Genomic DNA, 17,210 nt, shown 5'->3' with positions numbered 1-17,210 from the left:
CATCACAGGTAATTTTCTCCTGCTCTCTGCTCTCAAACCAGTTGCTGTGATGAGTAGCAGAAGTCAAGTCACTGATGCCCTTTGCTTGTGGGAGAGAGTTCCCTCCTGTCTAACTTCTGCTTTATTTGTACTAATACAGTTGTATATAGCCTGGCATTTAAAGGATGTGGGAGAATGCTTCACATTTCTTTTTAGGGTCTCAAGGTGATATTTAGGAAGAGTTAGGACTCTGGAAAGTTTTATAGAGTTACAGAGCACCCAAAGGGTCTCTTTCCAGAGATCTTTTAAAAATAAAAATCCTCCTCCCTTTGCTATTTTGAACTATAACCACTATAAACAGCTTTCCCACTTTTTAAGTGTTTTTACTTGAAATTTCTCTTAGAATACTGATACACATGAGAGTTCACCAGCTAGATAAAGCTTTGTGTGTGTCAGATTATTCCTGACATTTGCACACTCCACCTTATTTAATCAATCTTTTAACCAACGAAGCTATTAAGTGATTCTACTCATTCCATCTTTTCCCAACAAAAAGTTTAAAGAAAGCAAACCTTGCTCTTTTAACTTATTAGACCAGCAGGACCATCCCAAAATAGATGCTGCCTCAATCTTCTAAAGAGAATTCATCTCCTTAAAATCTACAGTATTAGGCAAGGCTCTTGACATCAGCTACAAACCATTTCTGAAGGGGATGTGCTGGGCTATAAATCCCAGATGTCAGATAAATCAGTGACTGAAAAAAAGACAAAAACACAACTGTGGTCATGTGGTGGGTGGAACACATTTTAACAGAAGACTTGCAGTGGTTCAGCTTTTCCATTAAAGCTGGGTGGATGAGCCACCTCAGCCAAAACACAGGATGCACTCCAGAAACCCTCCAAGCAGATGGAGCGAGGCAATCAAAATCCCTGCACGTGGAGCACAAGGAGCTGAGCCTGGAGAAGAGAACCCAAGAGCAGGATGCTAACATTGGAACAGATCATAAAGGGAAAGTTTGTTAAAAAGAGAAAAAGCTCCTGTGTCAGTTCTCAAGGAGCATGTCCTCACCTTGTCTCTGCAGCACCTGGCGTGGCAATGACTGCAGTAGAGATGCTCAGGAGCTGGACAAGCAATGCTCAGCACTTCTTGCACAGGAGCACTGGGCACTGCAGCACACACAGGACTTTCCTGTGGCCACTCTCTTGGACCAGCACTTGGCCCCCAGCAAAGGTTTAGCTCTCCATGATGCTGCTGTTGGCATACCTGCATTGCTCCCACCCCAAGGGCAGCTGAAACCAGGGCTGCCATCAGTAAGTTCAGGCAGCCACAGCCAAGAACCTGCCACGGCAGCTGCCACCCCACCTCTGTGCTTTGTGGAATCTTTACAGGGAGAAACTGGAATTGCCAAACCTCTGACAAAGTGTAAAAATCTGGTCACTTTGATACTTATGGGTTTCCTTGGCCCTATAGGCTTTAAAGCAAGGAAACACTCTGCAGCTGTGTGGTCCTGTTCCACCACAGTGTTTTAGTCCAGTTGCAACATTTGGCAGCAATGAGCTCCAAGAGCTGCATGCCTTTGGTCTGAAAACTTCCAGTATGAAACCAAGGAGAGCTACAGAGAGCACTGGGCTTAACTAAGAGCTAGAACATGGTAACACTGCTGGAATTACAACCAGAATTATAACCAGAAATAAAGCCTGTGTAGAATAAAAGGGACACCAGAGCAAGAGATCCATCTTTTTCAGCCTGAGCTACACAGTTCAGCTAAAGGCAAGAGCATTCCCAAGCACACAGTGCAGCTCACTTGTCCTGCACAGAGATCAGCAGAAACTTGTTTCCTTCACAGGGTAGCACTGACAAAGTCACAGAGTGATGGACATTCCTAGCTGCGCTGCATCAGGAGGCAAGAGAAGCCGTGTTGATCCCAGCAGCAGGACACCCCCAGAAGGTGATGTCCTCAAAGGAGCAGTCCCAGCTGAGCCAGGAATACGGAAAAAAATTCACCCACCACAACCTTTGGCGTGACCCCAGACACGATCAGCTGGATGGGGTGAGCAGTGCGTATTTCCACTTTCCTGGCCTCCCAGGACCAGCCCCTGGGCACAGTGCCAGCACTGCTGCTCATGGTGGAAACCAGATTTTGGCCCTCAATAACACTGCACCAAAGCCTGTCTAACTAAATAAATGATGTTGTTTACAGCTGGAATATGGTCTCCATTACACAACATGATCATCCTGGCCAAGCTTCCAGGGCGAAGCTGTTCTTCAGGGGTTTATTGCTTGAACAAATGAAGAAGAAAACAGAACTAGCTGGAGCAAACATAGCAATTTAACAGCACAGGAAATATAATCTGCTTCTGCTGAGAACACAACTGAGCTGCAAACTTATCCAGGTCACACCTACTGTTGGGCATACTTGGGGGTTTAGCCACTGTCTGGAGAGAGCTGGCAGAACAGGGGAGAGAAAGAAAGGCCAATCTGTAAAACATGAAAAAGAACAAAGTTGAGACAGACCAAAAAATTAAGAATGAGGAAATGCACTGGAAGGCAGGGGGCTGACAAAAGATGCTTCAAGCACATCAGAACACATGAGAAATCCAACAGAGAGAAGTGGAAAAGAAAAATTAAGAGTGACAAAAAACAAGAGCAGCAATTGTGTCACTGGCTGCCCTAATGACACATCAGCTGCAAGCCCTGCATCTGGTCCTCCTGCAGAATGATCAGTCTAGAGATTGCTGATCCCGGGCTGTTGAGTTCATCAATGAGGCCCCCAAAAGTGCTTTCTCTTTGCACTGTGGATATAGGTTAAAAAACAGGGCAGGGGCAAGGACACAGATTTTTAAGGGCCCTAAAGTTCAGCTCCAGTTGCTCAGGGGCATTTCAGACCTGCTGGAGACAGGCAGTGCCCTGGGAAGGACAGTGAGCCCTTGGGGTGCTCCATGTTTCAGCTCAGGGTTCACCCTTCACCACTCATAAATGGCTCAGGGCTTATCCCAAGAAGAGGCACAGCCAGGACACAGCACTCCCCTGTGCTTTCCCAGCTGCCAGAGGACGAGAGGCTTGCACAGCTCCTGGCAGTCTCCCATTTCACTGCAGGGGAGTCCCAGGCTGTGCTCAAGGCTCGGTCACAGCTGCGTTTCCCTGAGCCTGAGCCCAGGGCACTTGTCACTGTGTGCAGCCACACTGGGGCAAGTACCCTCACTTGGATGGTACTGCCACCTTCCACTGCCTTTGCTGAAGCTCTAGCAGGAGAAAATGACAAGAATTCCTCCAGAAGTATTTTGTGAGCCAACTGCCAAGCAGACCCTGAGAAAGGTGATAGCCCATGAGCAGGAACCTCTCCCAGACAGCTGCCAGAGGAAGTCTGTTACCTGCTGCTGTTTGCAGAGGGCAGGAGGTGAGAAAAACCACTATCAGAGCATGATGCTGGGCTGAGAAACCTCCCTGCCTCTCAGGGCAGTGCTTAATCAGCTCTGACGTGCCTGAACACTTAATCCCCACAGGGCTGCAGCAGGAAGAACCAGCTGATTTATTTTCACTGTGCACAGTCCAACCAACCCTGCCATGCCTGCAGCTCACCTGCCCAAAAGGTACACGCTCTTTTTCTTGCCTCCTTCTCTGCTGTCCATCAGGTATTAGATGCTGTGGCTGATGTGTGGCTGGTCATGTTCTTTCTTGTTATATTTATATTTACTTGTGCAGCAAAGGCTGGGCTGAGTCTGAATGTCTCCAATTCATGCCCAAGCATGTGCAAATGTACACCTGAAGAGACCATCCTCTGCAACAGAGCTGGACTGAAAACCCTACCTGGAGAAATAGCAGCATCCACCATCTCTCTAAACCTCTCCAACAATTATTTGCGGATTCTCAACACCAACACCTTCAGAAACCTGACTTTCCTTCACAGCCTCTGGCTAGATGGGAACAATCTGACTTTCCTGACCCCAGGAACTTTCCATGCTCTCAGCAGGCTGCAGGAGTTGCACCTCAGCAGGAACTCACGCCTCACCTACCTGCATGCAAACACTTTCAGAGGACTATTAAACCTCATCAGCCTGGACTTGTCCCACTGCAATATCTTTGAAATCCACCCACTTCTTTTTTCACACTTGCCTTCCTTAGAAAGGCTTGATTTAGCCTCCAATAACATGCGGTATGTCCCGCAAGCCTTCAGGAACCTCTCCAGCCTCACGAGGCTGTCCCTGGAGGGCAATCACATAGAAGCCATCGGCAGAGATTCCCTGAAGGACCTGGAAACCCTGTACGATCTGAATCTCAGGAGGAATCGGATATGGATCATCCAAAATGGAGCTTTTGCAAAGCTTCTCAGATTGGGCATGTTAAATTTAGGACACAACTTCATCACTGATTTGCCTAATCAGCTTTTTGAAGGCTTGATCCAGCTCAAGACCATGCACCTCGAAGCCAACAGAATCACGGCTGTCGATTGCACCTTCAGACACCTGCTCAACTTGAGAAGCCTGTACCTGAACAACAACCAGATCTCCTCCATCTCAGACTCTGCTTTTTTATACCTAAACAAGCTGCACTTCCTTCACCTGAGCAGAAACAACCTCAGCTCCCTGCCCACGCGCTCGTTCGCTGAGCTGACCAAGCTCAAGTACGTGTTCCTGTCCCACAACCCCTGGAGGTGTGACTGCAGCATGCTCTGGTTCTGGCACTGGACAGCCACACGCCGGGCTGTCATCCAGGGGCTGGACTGCGCCTTCCCCGGCCCCCCCAACACAACAGCACCCGAGGAACCCCGCCCTGGGGAGCTGGGGGACTGCACGGTGCCACTGGAGCTGCCCAGGGAGGACAAGTGTGGGGTGGCTGGGACCAGCGTGGCTCCCAGGCCCCCCGCTCTGCCCGGCCAGCTCATCCTGCTGGCGCTTGCCTGCCACACGTGGTACAATGAGAGGGGCTGGGGCACCGTGGTGGCCACGTTTTAATGGTGTTTCAATTATAAAGCGGAGGCTACGTATTTATTCTCTTGAAATTTGTTTGTGGACAATGGTTGGCACGACGGGTGGGTTTTATATGGAAATAAAAGGATTTTATTATATAGGAATAAATTATTTAGTTCTGAAATGCTAACGTAAAAATTCAATGCAAATGCTCACCTTGGCAAGTTCAGGGCTGGGGCTTGTGCTGGTGATGTGGGGCTGGGAAGCATGTTCCCCTCTGTCCTCCCCATTTCCCAACTGACCATAGCCAGGTGTGACCTCCCTGGGAGGGGCTGCCTTCCTCTGCCCAGCCCACACTGGGCATATTGTGAGTACTGCTGAAATAGGAATAAATTGCATGTGCTCTAGGACGTCTGGAATCCTTAGAAAAGGCCCAGTCCATCAGCACTGCTGTGAGCATGTGGTACCTCCCCACAGCGGGAACATGGGGATCTCTGCTGTTAGGATCTAAAACAGTGCTGGAGGTGTAAAATGTAAAACATTTTATCACTGAGCTGCTCCTCACAGCACTGAACCTCAGCTAACATGGCCCTGCATTTACCCCTGCAGAGGTCAAGTGTCTCAGGGATGGTCTGTACAAGTTGTGCCTCCCTGCATGCCTTCAAGGAGATCTGTCACAGCACAATTCTAGTGCCATACCCCCAATCTGCCTCCCTTCAGCTGCTGGGATCACAGATCAGCCTTCTCCATCCTCCCAAATGGAATTTTCCATTTGTGCAGGTACATTAAAAACCCTCATCCAATGTTTACTGGGTGCTCGCAGAAGGAAGCAACGGAATGTGTTCCAGACACACCACATTTGTCCCTGTCCTTAGAGGAATTATCCCAAGCTGATAAGAGCTAAGAGTGAAATAAACCCTTTCTTAGGGCTGAAAACACACAAACCAGCATAATTTGACATGGGAAACCTGCCATGGAGTGCAGAGCAGGGCCAACCTTTGCTGTTACACCAGGGAAGGGACGAAGTAGGGCTTCACAACAAAACCACACATGCTGCATCCCTGTTATATTTGTGATTAGGTTTGTGCAAAGTATTTAACGATCAATACAATAAATTTTTGCTTACATTGTTTATGCTGTTTCACCAGCTTCACATACTTTGAGAAGTAGTGGAAAAACACTCCAGCTGGTTTCTTGCTTTTGCATTCCTCTCTATCAAGCTGCAATAGAAAAAGGCAGAAGCAAAAAAGCAAGCAAAGTCCACCTCAGCAATTTCTTAAGTCCCTAAAAGATTTGATTTTTTTCCCATTCAATAATATAAATTGGCAAAAAATTTATATGGACAAGAGCCTTGCCTTCTCTGAATGCTTTGAGAAAATATTCCTTCCACTTTTACACCACCACCTCATTAAACAGTAACAGGAGCACAAGTAAATTGCTTCCTCTGTGCTGTGATAAAAAGTCATAGAAATATTTAACAAGTTATACACAGTATGCTCAGGGAGAACATGTGGCTACATTTTTAATCCACAAAAAATTTAACTTGCAAGGTGTACGAGAAAAAGTGCCTCCCTGAGGAGGCAGTCTGGGCTTGCAAAGACATCTGAAGAAGAACCTTAAGATTAAGGATAAGGACAACATGCACCCACAACAGAAGCACCAAGTCCAACTGTTTAAAAAAAAAAATCAATAACAAATATGAACAAAGCTGACACTGCTAAAAAACCTTGGAAACAAAAAGCATGTCATTGAAGAAGCAGAACAAAGTATAAATACTAACAAATAATTTAATATTAAAGAGCAAAAAGAGTTGCAGGAAGAAGGAAATGTGCTAAAAGTTTACATCTCCTGTTGGAAATTTTAAGTGTGTTTGACAAAACAAACCATTTGAAAACCTGCTTGTTCAAAGTGTTTACTGGAGAAAAAGCACTGGGTTTGTCCTGATTGCCCTGCACTGGACCTTCTGTGTGAGATCCACTTTGCTTGTACCCTAAACTTTTCTTTCTTAAATACATCCAGCACAAGGAGATGCTTTCCCATTCTGTAATTGTCAAAGTACCCATTTCTCCCCCTTCAACCTGGTACCAAGGAGGCAAAAGAGGCAAGACAGGAGAAATGCACGTGGCCACTTCCAAAGTCCAAGAATTTTGACCTTAATTACACCACAACTGCCAGTGCCATAAATCACCAGAACACGGTTTCAGTGGGATGGCTGCAACTCTACTTACGGTATATCGCTCCATCTTGAGTGAAAACATGCAATTTCCTGTGGGAAGCTTTGTTAACATACTTTTCTTGTGAAAAAAGTGTACCAGTGGAAAGTTTCCAGGCAGCTCTGCACAAGGCTTCGTGCAGGGGATCACTGGGGTGCTCTGCTGACACTCCACACACAGAGCAAGGAGCACTGCCAGCCGTGCCACCACAGCCCATGCTCTCACCCCTGCAGCAGGCAGGGCTCCTGCTCATCTGCTCCCAGGTGCCCCAGCCTGCCTTCAGCTCCCTGTCAAATTCCTCCTTTTCACCTGTCCTTTTCTCCTACACACAGAAAAACGCAGTCCCTTTCACTCAATTAGCCCCCATACAAATGTTCATCTCTGAAGCCCCCAAGGCACAACAATACAGAAGCTGCTGCTTCAAACAACTTCTGCTTTTAAGGGACCTTTCCCTGCTGTGCTGCCAGCAGCACCAACCCCTCAACATGCTCTGAAGGACCAGTACAGAGTATCAGATTTACCTCAGGCCATTAAAGATGAAGAAAGATTGTGTGTGGCACTGCAGCCCAGAAGCTCCAGCTGCAGCTGAAGACAGGCTGCCATGCTGGGTCAGTGCAAATAAGGAGAGAAGCGTGTATTTAAATGTTTTTATTTCAACTAATGCTTTGCCACCATATTACATCACTTTGAATAGCTTGGAATAGCAATATGATCTCAAAATATAGCAAACAGCTTGCCAAAGCAAGAGAATATTAAATCCTATGGATACAGCATCTTCCTTCTTTGGTGACAATGCTTCCTTCCATTTATCTGTAAAAATAATTTTATATTCCAGCACATTTGCTGTTCGCTTTATTGAACCCTGCTGTTTATACCATTTGCCTCTTCCCTGCACAAAACCTCTCCACAATGTAGTATGGTTTTGTATCTAACAGCATTTTAAATAAAAAAGTTATAGTTTTCATGCAGATTTTTGTAAAAATTATTTTCTAGATGCACAGAACCGAACCAAGATGCATACAAAAATGCATTCACTTCCATTCTCAGGTGTAACCACGTCACCAGCAACATGATCATACGTTACTGCAAGAGGTCCAAGGATGGTGGTATTATTATATATAGTAAAACCTTAAAAAACAAACAAACCAAAAAAAAAACCCTTTTTATAAGCAGCAAGAGAAAAAACTGCCATGCTTTATTTGTAAAGTAATCAAAATAGTTAGATGTACAAAAAAGCACCATGTACAAAGAATACCAGAGGAAGTACATCTTCCTAATTACACATTTCTCATTTAGCATTGCGAGCTGGCCTGCAGGTCCCAACTTGTACTGTAGCTTTATTTGCAAAATTAAGGATGTGGTCAAACCTAAAATATGCTTGGACTGTATGATAGAAATTAAAGTGGACTGCAGATAGAAATTAGATTTGTTTCCATTACAACTCATACCAACCACCTTATAGCCCTCAAGGGTAAAAAACCACACATCAAGTATCTGAGAAATAATGGAGTGAAAACAGCTCCAGAGCAATATTGCAAGATGCAGGTCTGCTATGAATGCATTTCTGTGAGCTCTTGATAAGTTAAACTTTCCTTTGGGAAAAGAGCATGTTTGTTGGTTAAAACTCCTCCCCCTGAGAATTTTGATAAATTTGTCTTGCAAAGCAAAACAAAGTCCTTTGAACTTCAACAGTTCCAAGGCCAACAGCATTTCAACGTGGTCACAGCCCATCTGCTACTCATGCACCCAGGGTGGCAGGTTGGGTTTTTGTTGCATTTTGGTTTTTTTTCCTTTACATGGATTATCCCTTTTATACTCGCTTCATTCCTCTCCCCATCAAGCAGGCAAACACGGTCATGACCATCTTTGGCTTCACCTCCACAAGATCTTCTGGAAGAGCATAAACTCTGGCACCAATTCTTCTTGCCATGGACACAGCATACCTATTCACCATGGAAAGATGAGGTGGTCAGCAACCAGTAAATGACAAGGCAAATCCTGCCCCATCCAACATAATTTCACCTATTCTTTATTAAGATTCAAGATGTGGAACAGTTTAATCACACCACATCCTTTTGTTTTACAAGTTTTTCCCATCTTTTGCTGTTTTCCTTTTCCACAGTAAAGTGTTTTTAATGTGCAAACTGACCTTTGAATGTCAAGTCCACTTTACCAACAGTTAAAAAAGAATCTTAATTAATATTTGTTAGGGCTAATAGCATATATAATGAAGGATTAATCATGTAACATTTCATCTTCTCATTGCTCCTTATGAATAACCAAGTGAGATTATTATCTGCCAGAAATTTTGCTGTCATTCTTCCACTGCAGAACAGTCACAGAACACACATTTCAAAGGCATGTTTTAATAGGCATACTTTAAACTTGACAATTTGTGATGATTCAACAAGATGTAAGACATACAAGGGTTCCATTTCAAAACTCTGAGCCACCAGCTGAATATTTCAAATGCCTTAACAAACAGGTGAGAAATAGAGTATTACTGGTAAGAACTGCCACAGCAGCTCTGCATTTCTCTCAGCAAGCCAGAGTGCAGCCAACTGCTCCCTCCAGCGTCACAAGCAAGGACAGCAACCCAATTTCAGTAAGTGCTGCCTGTGTTTTTAAAAAGTACTGTGCTAGAAGAGACTGAAAACCACAGCAATTAACTGTGGTCAAAACACCTGCAGCTCTTGAGGCCAGCACATTGAATGTGCACAACAGCTTTTGAGAGAGCAAACTTACTTAGCGTTATTTTGCTTGTCATCTTCTGATAGGTGTCCAGTCTTTACTAGGTCATAGTTGATACAACCAGGCTGAATGGCATCAATTAAATCCACAACTGCCAAGCTCGTGCTGATAGTCTTGTCCTAGAGAATACAGGGACAGAGAAGTAAATATGAGTGTCCAATCGTTAAAGCACAATTCTCACCTCAATTCAGTTGCTCTGCAACATGCAGCCAAAGAAGTTTTAAATGAGCTTCTTCAAAGCATCACTGCTAGTGACTATTTCCAGGTGAAACCAGAGGGAAAACCAAACCACTGCCTCTCCTTTGGTGACAATACACAATACTATTACTCCAATTTACTGCAAGTGCTCTGAAAATCCAAAGAAGTACTCGTGCAGGCAGCAGCTCTGCCCTGCTGAGCACAGCCCAGGGCACAATGCTCACCTCCAAATGCACATCAGCTCCAGCCCCTTTGCTTGCCAGCATCTCAACTCCCATCTCTACCCCCAGGTCCTGACTACCCCCCTCCTCTGCCACTATTCCTCGCCATGGGCAGTCCTAAACAGTCTCTTGTCTTGTAGCTTGAAGCCACCCTGTTCCCAGCACAGACTGAATCCTGCCCTGTTTGAACTCCTTTCTAAGATGCCCCTGCTGTTCTCCTGCAGCTGATGAAAAATTTTTTGGGGTACTTGTCTCCTCTTGTAGGCAAGAAGGGAATCTGCACCTTGAAGTTCTGGATGGAGGTGGACTTGCCAGCTTCTTTCAGGGTCTGGTTTACCCAGCTGACTATAATATCATCATTGGCTTTCTGACCATCACCCAGGTCCTCGAGGACATTCAGTGTGTACCTGAGAACCAGCAGAGAGAACAAGATTAGGCACAGAGCCAGGACAAAGCCATGCAGCCAGGATGCAACATGAGTCACAGCAGCTTGGAAAGTCTTTACATAGTCTCAGCTCTGGGCTTGAGCTTTTTATTAAACTCCTTTAGCAAAAAGAAAGAACCATGTATCTTACCTGAAGTGTGAGTTCTGTTAAAGCATTTAGTCTTTCTAGCATTTCATGTCATTTAATAGGAGCTCACAAAATTACCTGAGCTCAGGACACTTGGTAAACTGTTTGATCACTGACTCCATAGGGGTAATACATTACCTAAAAGGTGTGGATTACCTCAGGAGTTGGCATTCAGACCTCTAATGTCAAATTAGGAGCTACCACACACCTTTTTTCCAGAGCTACATTTGCATAATCTTACAATTCTTCAGAACTAGGTAACAGGAAGATCAGCTTTATCTGTTATTAAGTTTCTTCCTTCCCCCATTCAAAAAAAAAAAGAGGGCAATAAAGCAGCCCCACAATGGTTCCCTCTCAATTTCCAATTAAAAATCATAACATAAAAGTTGTGTAATGTTCCTACTCAGGGTGTCTGCTTGTGGAGCAGACTTGAGCAGGTGAGAGGGAGGTGGTCACAGGATAATCACAGGTCCACCAACAGGCTGTCCAGAGATGTCTGCTCCAGCCTCTCACGTGCAGCTCCATCACAGTTCTGTCCAGGTGTGTCTCAGACACTCCCCACAGGACAGAGGTTTTACAATCATTTTGGGTGACCAGTTCCAGGTGCTGCAATGCTCTCACAGAAGAAAATTCCCAAATTCTGTACTCCATTGACAAGTTTCACATATTTGAGAGGGGTCCTACCTTCTCATCAACTGCCAGACCAAGGCCAGTGTCAGCGTTGGGTTTCCATCATTCAGATCTTGCCCTCCGATGCCAACCAGGGAGAATTTAGCTGGATGCTTTCCCAGGTCTACAGCGTAGTTACAGTTTTCCAGCTACACAGGACAAGAGTTTAAACAGAAAAATCACTCACAAACACACTCACTTTAGTAGAAGCCTCAAACAGGAATTTTTAGTGTCCATGGCTTCCTTTGAAGTCTTTTGACATATTTACCTTCTTCATATTTGCTCCAAGTTTAGGGTACGGAGGCTTGTTAACCTTATTCCAGTCAACAGGAACTTTGATCTTTTCATATAATTGTAGTATTACCAGTGCATCCTGGAGATCTCTGAAGTGGAAAACATGGATTAAGTCTAACGTTTCGAGATTTGAGCAAAGTTCAATTTGAACTGAATCAAATTTTGAAACTGATTATTCACAAATTAATTTGTGAGTAATTACTGTTCTTCACAGGTTGTTGCAATTTCAACAACCCTAAAAAGAAAAAACTAAGCTGGGTCTCCCAAGAGCCTGAAGCTTACCCATAGAGGTGATTTACGTGGGGGTTGACACCAAGGGAGTTCATCCAGTTGCGGAAGGTCCGTTCCTCACGCGTCTCTCCTACATGGCAGAAAACAGGTTCACTGCAAATTCTGCAGGTTCAAAGCTGAGCAGGGATTTACACCTTGCAAGGCAGGGAGCTCTGAGCAGCAGAGCTCACCAGGAGGTTTTAAGCAGAGCAAGAGTATTTTTTTTTCTATTACAATTTTTTTCAAAGGAAGAGGGTGACCCTGCTATCTAGTCTTGGATATAATTTTGATTTTCTCAAGCCTCAGGGCTTTGCACTTTTGCACTTTTTTTTGCACTTTCTTCAAGAAAAAGGAGCAGAAAGGTCTTTCACATAGGTGTTAGCTAACTGCTGTCACAGCCCAGTCCCAGTTGTGCCAACAATTAGCGTTCCCATGAACATGTCACTGCATTTCTGAGGTTTTCTTGCCCATCACAGGAAATGGCAAAACCAAATTCCCCGGCATGGTGAGTGACAGCTGCTGGCACTGTGCCTATAGGTTCAGGCTCCACAATAGGGTCAGAGCAGCTGAACAGGCTGCCAAGTGCCCTTCTCATCTGTCCCAAATGAGTAAACAACCACTGCAGCACTGAAGCCTCAAATCATAGGTGTTACTTGAATGGCGATACCTCTGCAGGGCACAGCCTCCAGTGACACAACTGTTTACTTTAGATAGTCCCCTCCTGCTAATCTTGTCCCTGATACGGCCATCACCTTCCAAAAGGGTCCAGTCGATGTCCTGGTTTTCAGGCTTGGTAAGTGCTGGGTACTTGTTGAACAGGTTGGCAACGAAGGCCAGGTTGAGTTTGGGGTTGCCACTGACCACATCAGCGGGTGTGACGAACTGCCGGCAGCCGAGCCGATCTGCCTGCTGCAGCATGTACTCTGCCCTCCGCAAGTCATCCTTTTCCTGCCAGGGATGCAATGGACAAGAGCTGTCGTGGAACAGACTGGGCTACAAAGCAGGTGGGAAGCCTCTGACCACTATCTGGAGCAATGTCACAAGTCCATGCTTGGCATCAGTCACTAACTGAGCGAAGGGATGAGGCACACACACCAACCCCTGCTGCTGTGCCATTGTCATGGCTTGTCTTGCTATTTTTCTTAGCATGGTGCTTTCCAAGCTCACATGCTGTCAAATTTTAATGCTTTTGGAACTTGGTGAGTCAAAAGAAGTCAACGTGCTCCCGAATGGGGCAAACCCACAAAGGATTTCTCAATCACCTCTGTTAACTGGAGGGTAGTGACTAGGCTGGCAGCGAGCAGTCACTGAGCACACACCTGAGGTGTGCACAGGGCCATTGACACTGTACACGCTCTAGAAATTAAGATACTGGGTTATCCAGATGTCATGGGGCAGTGGTAGGGTACAGACAGTTCGTGATTCTACAGGATGAGGACGTGACAGCCTGAATACTTACATTGAAACCTGACATGTTAATATCAATCTGAGGCTCTCCTTCTTTCTGACCTTTGGGTGCAATTTGATTGAGGAGGTGGAAATAGGCTCTGGAATCCTGAAGTGAATGAAAAAGAAAATTCAGCTCTCCTGCACAGCAGTGAATAGACCATAACAACTCATTTCAAGCTCGTTTTTAACAAGTCACCGTGCATAATTGGCTTATGTACCTTTACTGAATTGCCAAAATCTGTAAGCTTAAAAGAGAGCACAATAGTAGAAATCCAGGCAGCAGGAAAGGAAACAAAGGGAAAATGTTAGAAATATTTAAGATGACAATTATGCAGTCTGACTGTTTGAAAGCTGCCTTTGCTACAAGCTCTGGTGTCACAGCCACCTCTGCAGTGGCTGGAGGAGACAATGACCCCATGCTGCTCACACTCATGGCCCCCAGATGCCCCAAGGCAGCCCTAACCTCTAAACAAGGCAGCCATTCCTACTGCCACAGCAATGACGAAAATGGCTCAGTGAAGACAAATTCCAAGCAAAAAGCTGATTACAAGCTGTCTGAGTGTTCTCTTCTGTGCCTGCACATTAGCTAGAACAGCTTAGAGGAGACAGGCCAGGGATGGTGACAAACCAGGAGGAGACAACAGCTGTAGTGATTATTTATCAACTGCATGTCCTTTTAGTCCTCAGCATATCATGGCAGCCTAGGGGATGCACCAAAGAAGAGCCAACAGCTATCAGCAAAAGTGTAAGTAATTTTGAAATTGGAATAAGAGTGACCATGCACACACAACAGGTCAGATCTGTGCTCCCCATACACCTCAACAATAATTTTTTTTTTCCCTATCTCAATCTTCTTTCTCCTACTTGAAACTGCTGGCCATGTGAATAAGCTCCAGAAAACTGCTGAGACCAGTGTCCAGATGCCCCACACTGACCCTGAGTCACCATCCTCCATTTCTCACCAGTGCCCCCACTCACATGTGAAAAGCAGCTTTAAGAGTCCCTACTCCCATTCCTACTAAACCCAGTGTGAAGAATAAGAGGTCTTGTTTCCCCTCCTCTCTCCAGCCCACGACATTTTAGATGAAATGCCATCGCCCGCCAAGAGTATGTGGAAGTCTCACTCTCAGTGAAGTGTTTTCCCCCATTATCTCCACCAAAATATGGATTAAGGACATTTGAAAACATAAGAAATACCAGTTTCAGAGCTGATTAAAACAAAAGCAGCACTGGAGGAAACATAGTTCAATACTGGGCTCATCCTCATGGTAAGAAAGAACCTCAAACAGAATATCCAGAACGTCCCCTGGTAAGACCACTCAATAAATGAGGGTTATGAAAGGGCCTGTCTGAAGATGAAAGGCCTCATTTACACAGGCAAACACATCCCTGTCCAGCTCCCAGCTTTTTCCCAGGCATTGCAAATCAGGAGAGCTTTGGTACCTTGATATCTGAGCTGAAGTTACTGATTTTGTGCCAGCCTGCGTTTTCCAGGTGGAAGTTGGCCCATCTTAGGAGCAGCTCCTCTGGGGATAGTTTCATAAGGTCCTCCAGATTTTCACCATCACGAAGTAAGGCAGCCAGAGCTACAAGAAAAATGATTGTGAGGGAAGAGTCAAACCTGCATGCCAGAATTCAAGCTGCACCAAGATTTCAGGGAGGTACAATACCAACTACTGAATATGTCAAAATATCCTGGGTATAAGCAGAGTTTTCCTGAGTTGGTTTTTACACAGAGAGGAGTATAATTATCTAGACATATTTGTGTAAGAAAGTATTTTCCTTTTTCTTGTATAGTAAGATTCTCTGGACTTTATGTATGTGCAGTCTTTTAAGCTGATGACAGGAAGCTAAATGCAAATGCACTTCTATCTCAATGAAAAATGCTTCCAAGCAGTTTCACAAGCATCATTATAAAAACCCAGAGGAGCCAAGATAAGCACCCTTTCAGCTGCCCAATGCTTCATTTGCCATGAATTTTCAATCTAAGCCAAACAATGTCAACACTTCATGATGGGGAAGCTTAAATAAAAGACACTGAAGCCCCTTCATCTGGATGCTCTGATAGCACATGCAGGAATCTCAGAGCTCTTCAGATGATTTGAAAAGTTTAAGTTTTAGAGGCTGTCATGCAGGACCAAGTGAGCACAGGGAGAGATCTGCAGCATCAGTCTCTCGCCACCAAGGAAAAAGCAAGGCAAGAGCTGCATCAGTGACAGCAGCAAGGAGGATTTTAGAACCAAATAACTACCACAGAGCTGAAGTTCCCCCCCTTTTTAAAATTTTTTTGAGAAAGATATGTAGTTGTCTATAATCCTAAAAGGATCCAAGCAGCTTTTGCCACATCCCAACACGGTTAGGAACCTGCAGCAGGAGCAGCCTAGGGCACCACCAAGCAATGTGCTCATTCACTGCCAGGCTCAAGCCAAGCTTCATCCTGACTTACAGGCTGGTGTTCAGCCACTTCTCCAAGGCTGATACATCACCAGGATGGCACAACCCACCTGCATGAACCTGCTGCACAGCTACAGACAGGCCGGAGAACGCTCAGCTTGGCACATGCCCTGATGATCCTTCTTCCAGGAGAGAGGAGGGAGGGAAGAGAGGAAGTGGCAGGGCTGGGGCTGACAGCACAAGCAATGCTGTGCTCATGCTTTAGAAGTAATCACTTGGAATTGAATTTACCTTCATTTCTGCTGAGCTCGATGTCAGCGAACAAGCCGATCTTTATGATCTGCCAGAGGAGCCCAAGGACCAGGTGGGGCTTCCCTTCCCTCAAGTCCTCTGCACCAATATTGACAACATGACAGCCGATGGCAGATGCAGAATTCAAGGCCAGGTTCAGGTTCTCCTGCAAACAGCAAAGCCCAGTCAGACACAGTCCAGGGAGATGCTGCTTCCCCTTTCATCCAGCACCAGCAGAACGGAGGTTTTCCCTTTGTCCTTGCTCCAGCAGCAGCAGCTCAGGGGAAACACTCCCAGCCACTCTCCAGCTGAAGTCTTAAGAGGGCTGTGGTGGCAGCAGGCTGAATCAATAAGAACTGAACTAGGCACCAGGGTTTAATTTCAGCCTCTGGTATTTAGTTTCAGCCTCCAAGTTAGCTGCTTCTAGTAGCATCAAAAAGAATAAGGCTAGAGAAGTGCTAATTTACACACATACCTACACACAGAGGCTTCCTCACAAAAACAACCTGCCCCAGCATGAAATGATACATGACCAACACCAATAACCACATTGTTTAAAAAAGACAGTGCTGTACATAATCACCACAGCAATATCACGTGTGGGAAACATTTCATCCACTTTACCCATTTTGTCATTAATTCAGCATTTCTGAACCATGCCCACAGAACTGTAAAATATGCACAGTACAAAACTGCATTTAATAATTAAACAGAAGCTATAAAACTTGCTCCTTTCCAACATTCTACAATAATGCCTTGAGCCACCATGCTACATTCATTAATTCTATCTTAATATGAACTTCAGAAAATAAAATTCAGAAATGCTTTATACCTGAATTATGAATGGTGTCAGTTTCTTCTTATTAATTGCTCTTTCATCAATTGTGTCAGGAACAGAAAGATTGATCATTTTGCTGTTAGGAGGAAAACCAATGATATTTGAACAATACTTAGTATTTAATCCGAACAAAACTCAATGCACCATGACAATACTCACCACAG

The 17,210-nt window shown here is 45.1% G+C and overlaps 2 protein-coding genes across 3 annotated transcripts in view; one reads left to right on the top strand and one right to left on the bottom strand.

The window, feature by feature from the left end:
• Positions 1 to 3,644: 3,644 nt before the first annotated feature.
• On the top strand, positions 3,645 to 4,931 carry LOC102105018 (uncharacterized). The gene has a single exon (XM_005526253.3). It carries the CDS (start codon positions 3,645 to 3,647, stop codon positions 4,929 to 4,931), a length of 1,287 nt encoding a protein of 428 aa, XP_005526310.2.
• Positions 4,932 to 7,732: 2,801 nt separating this feature from the next.
• Positions 7,733 to 17,210, bottom strand: part of PLS3 (plastin 3) — a 49,874-nt gene continuing 40,396 nt past the window's right edge. For both annotated transcript variants that reach the window (XM_005526186.3, XM_014255347.2), the window contains exons 6-16: positions 17,041 to 17,122; positions 16,209 to 16,374; positions 14,967 to 15,109; positions 13,534 to 13,629; positions 12,827 to 13,022; positions 12,087 to 12,165; positions 11,779 to 11,893; positions 11,526 to 11,659; positions 10,553 to 10,676; positions 9,845 to 9,969; positions 7,733 to 9,042 (exon numbers count right to left, since the gene is read on the bottom strand). In XM_005526186.3, coding sequence (XP_005526243.1) covers positions 8,910 to 9,042; positions 9,845 to 9,969; positions 10,553 to 10,676; positions 11,526 to 11,659; positions 11,779 to 11,893; positions 12,087 to 12,165; positions 12,827 to 13,022; positions 13,534 to 13,629; positions 14,967 to 15,109; positions 16,209 to 16,374; positions 17,041 to 17,122 — 1,393 coding nt within the window. In that variant the 3' untranslated portion in view covers positions 7,733 to 8,909. The remainder of the gene's footprint in view (positions 9,043 to 9,844; positions 9,970 to 10,552; positions 10,677 to 11,525; positions 11,660 to 11,778; positions 11,894 to 12,086; positions 12,166 to 12,826; positions 13,023 to 13,533; positions 13,630 to 14,966; positions 15,110 to 16,208; positions 16,375 to 17,040; positions 17,123 to 17,210) is intronic.

The sequence above is a fragment of the Pseudopodoces humilis genome, chromosome 15 (assembly GCF_049639895.1).
Source record: "Pseudopodoces humilis isolate 2021_Gansu_Grassland_sample_001 chromosome 15, ASM4963989v1, whole genome shotgun sequence".
In the NCBI taxonomy this organism is placed as follows: Eukaryota; Metazoa; Chordata; class Aves; order Passeriformes; family Paridae; genus Pseudopodoces; species Pseudopodoces humilis.
Note: the sequence above shows the minus strand (reverse complement) of the source record. Positions and strands in the feature narration are given on the sequence as shown.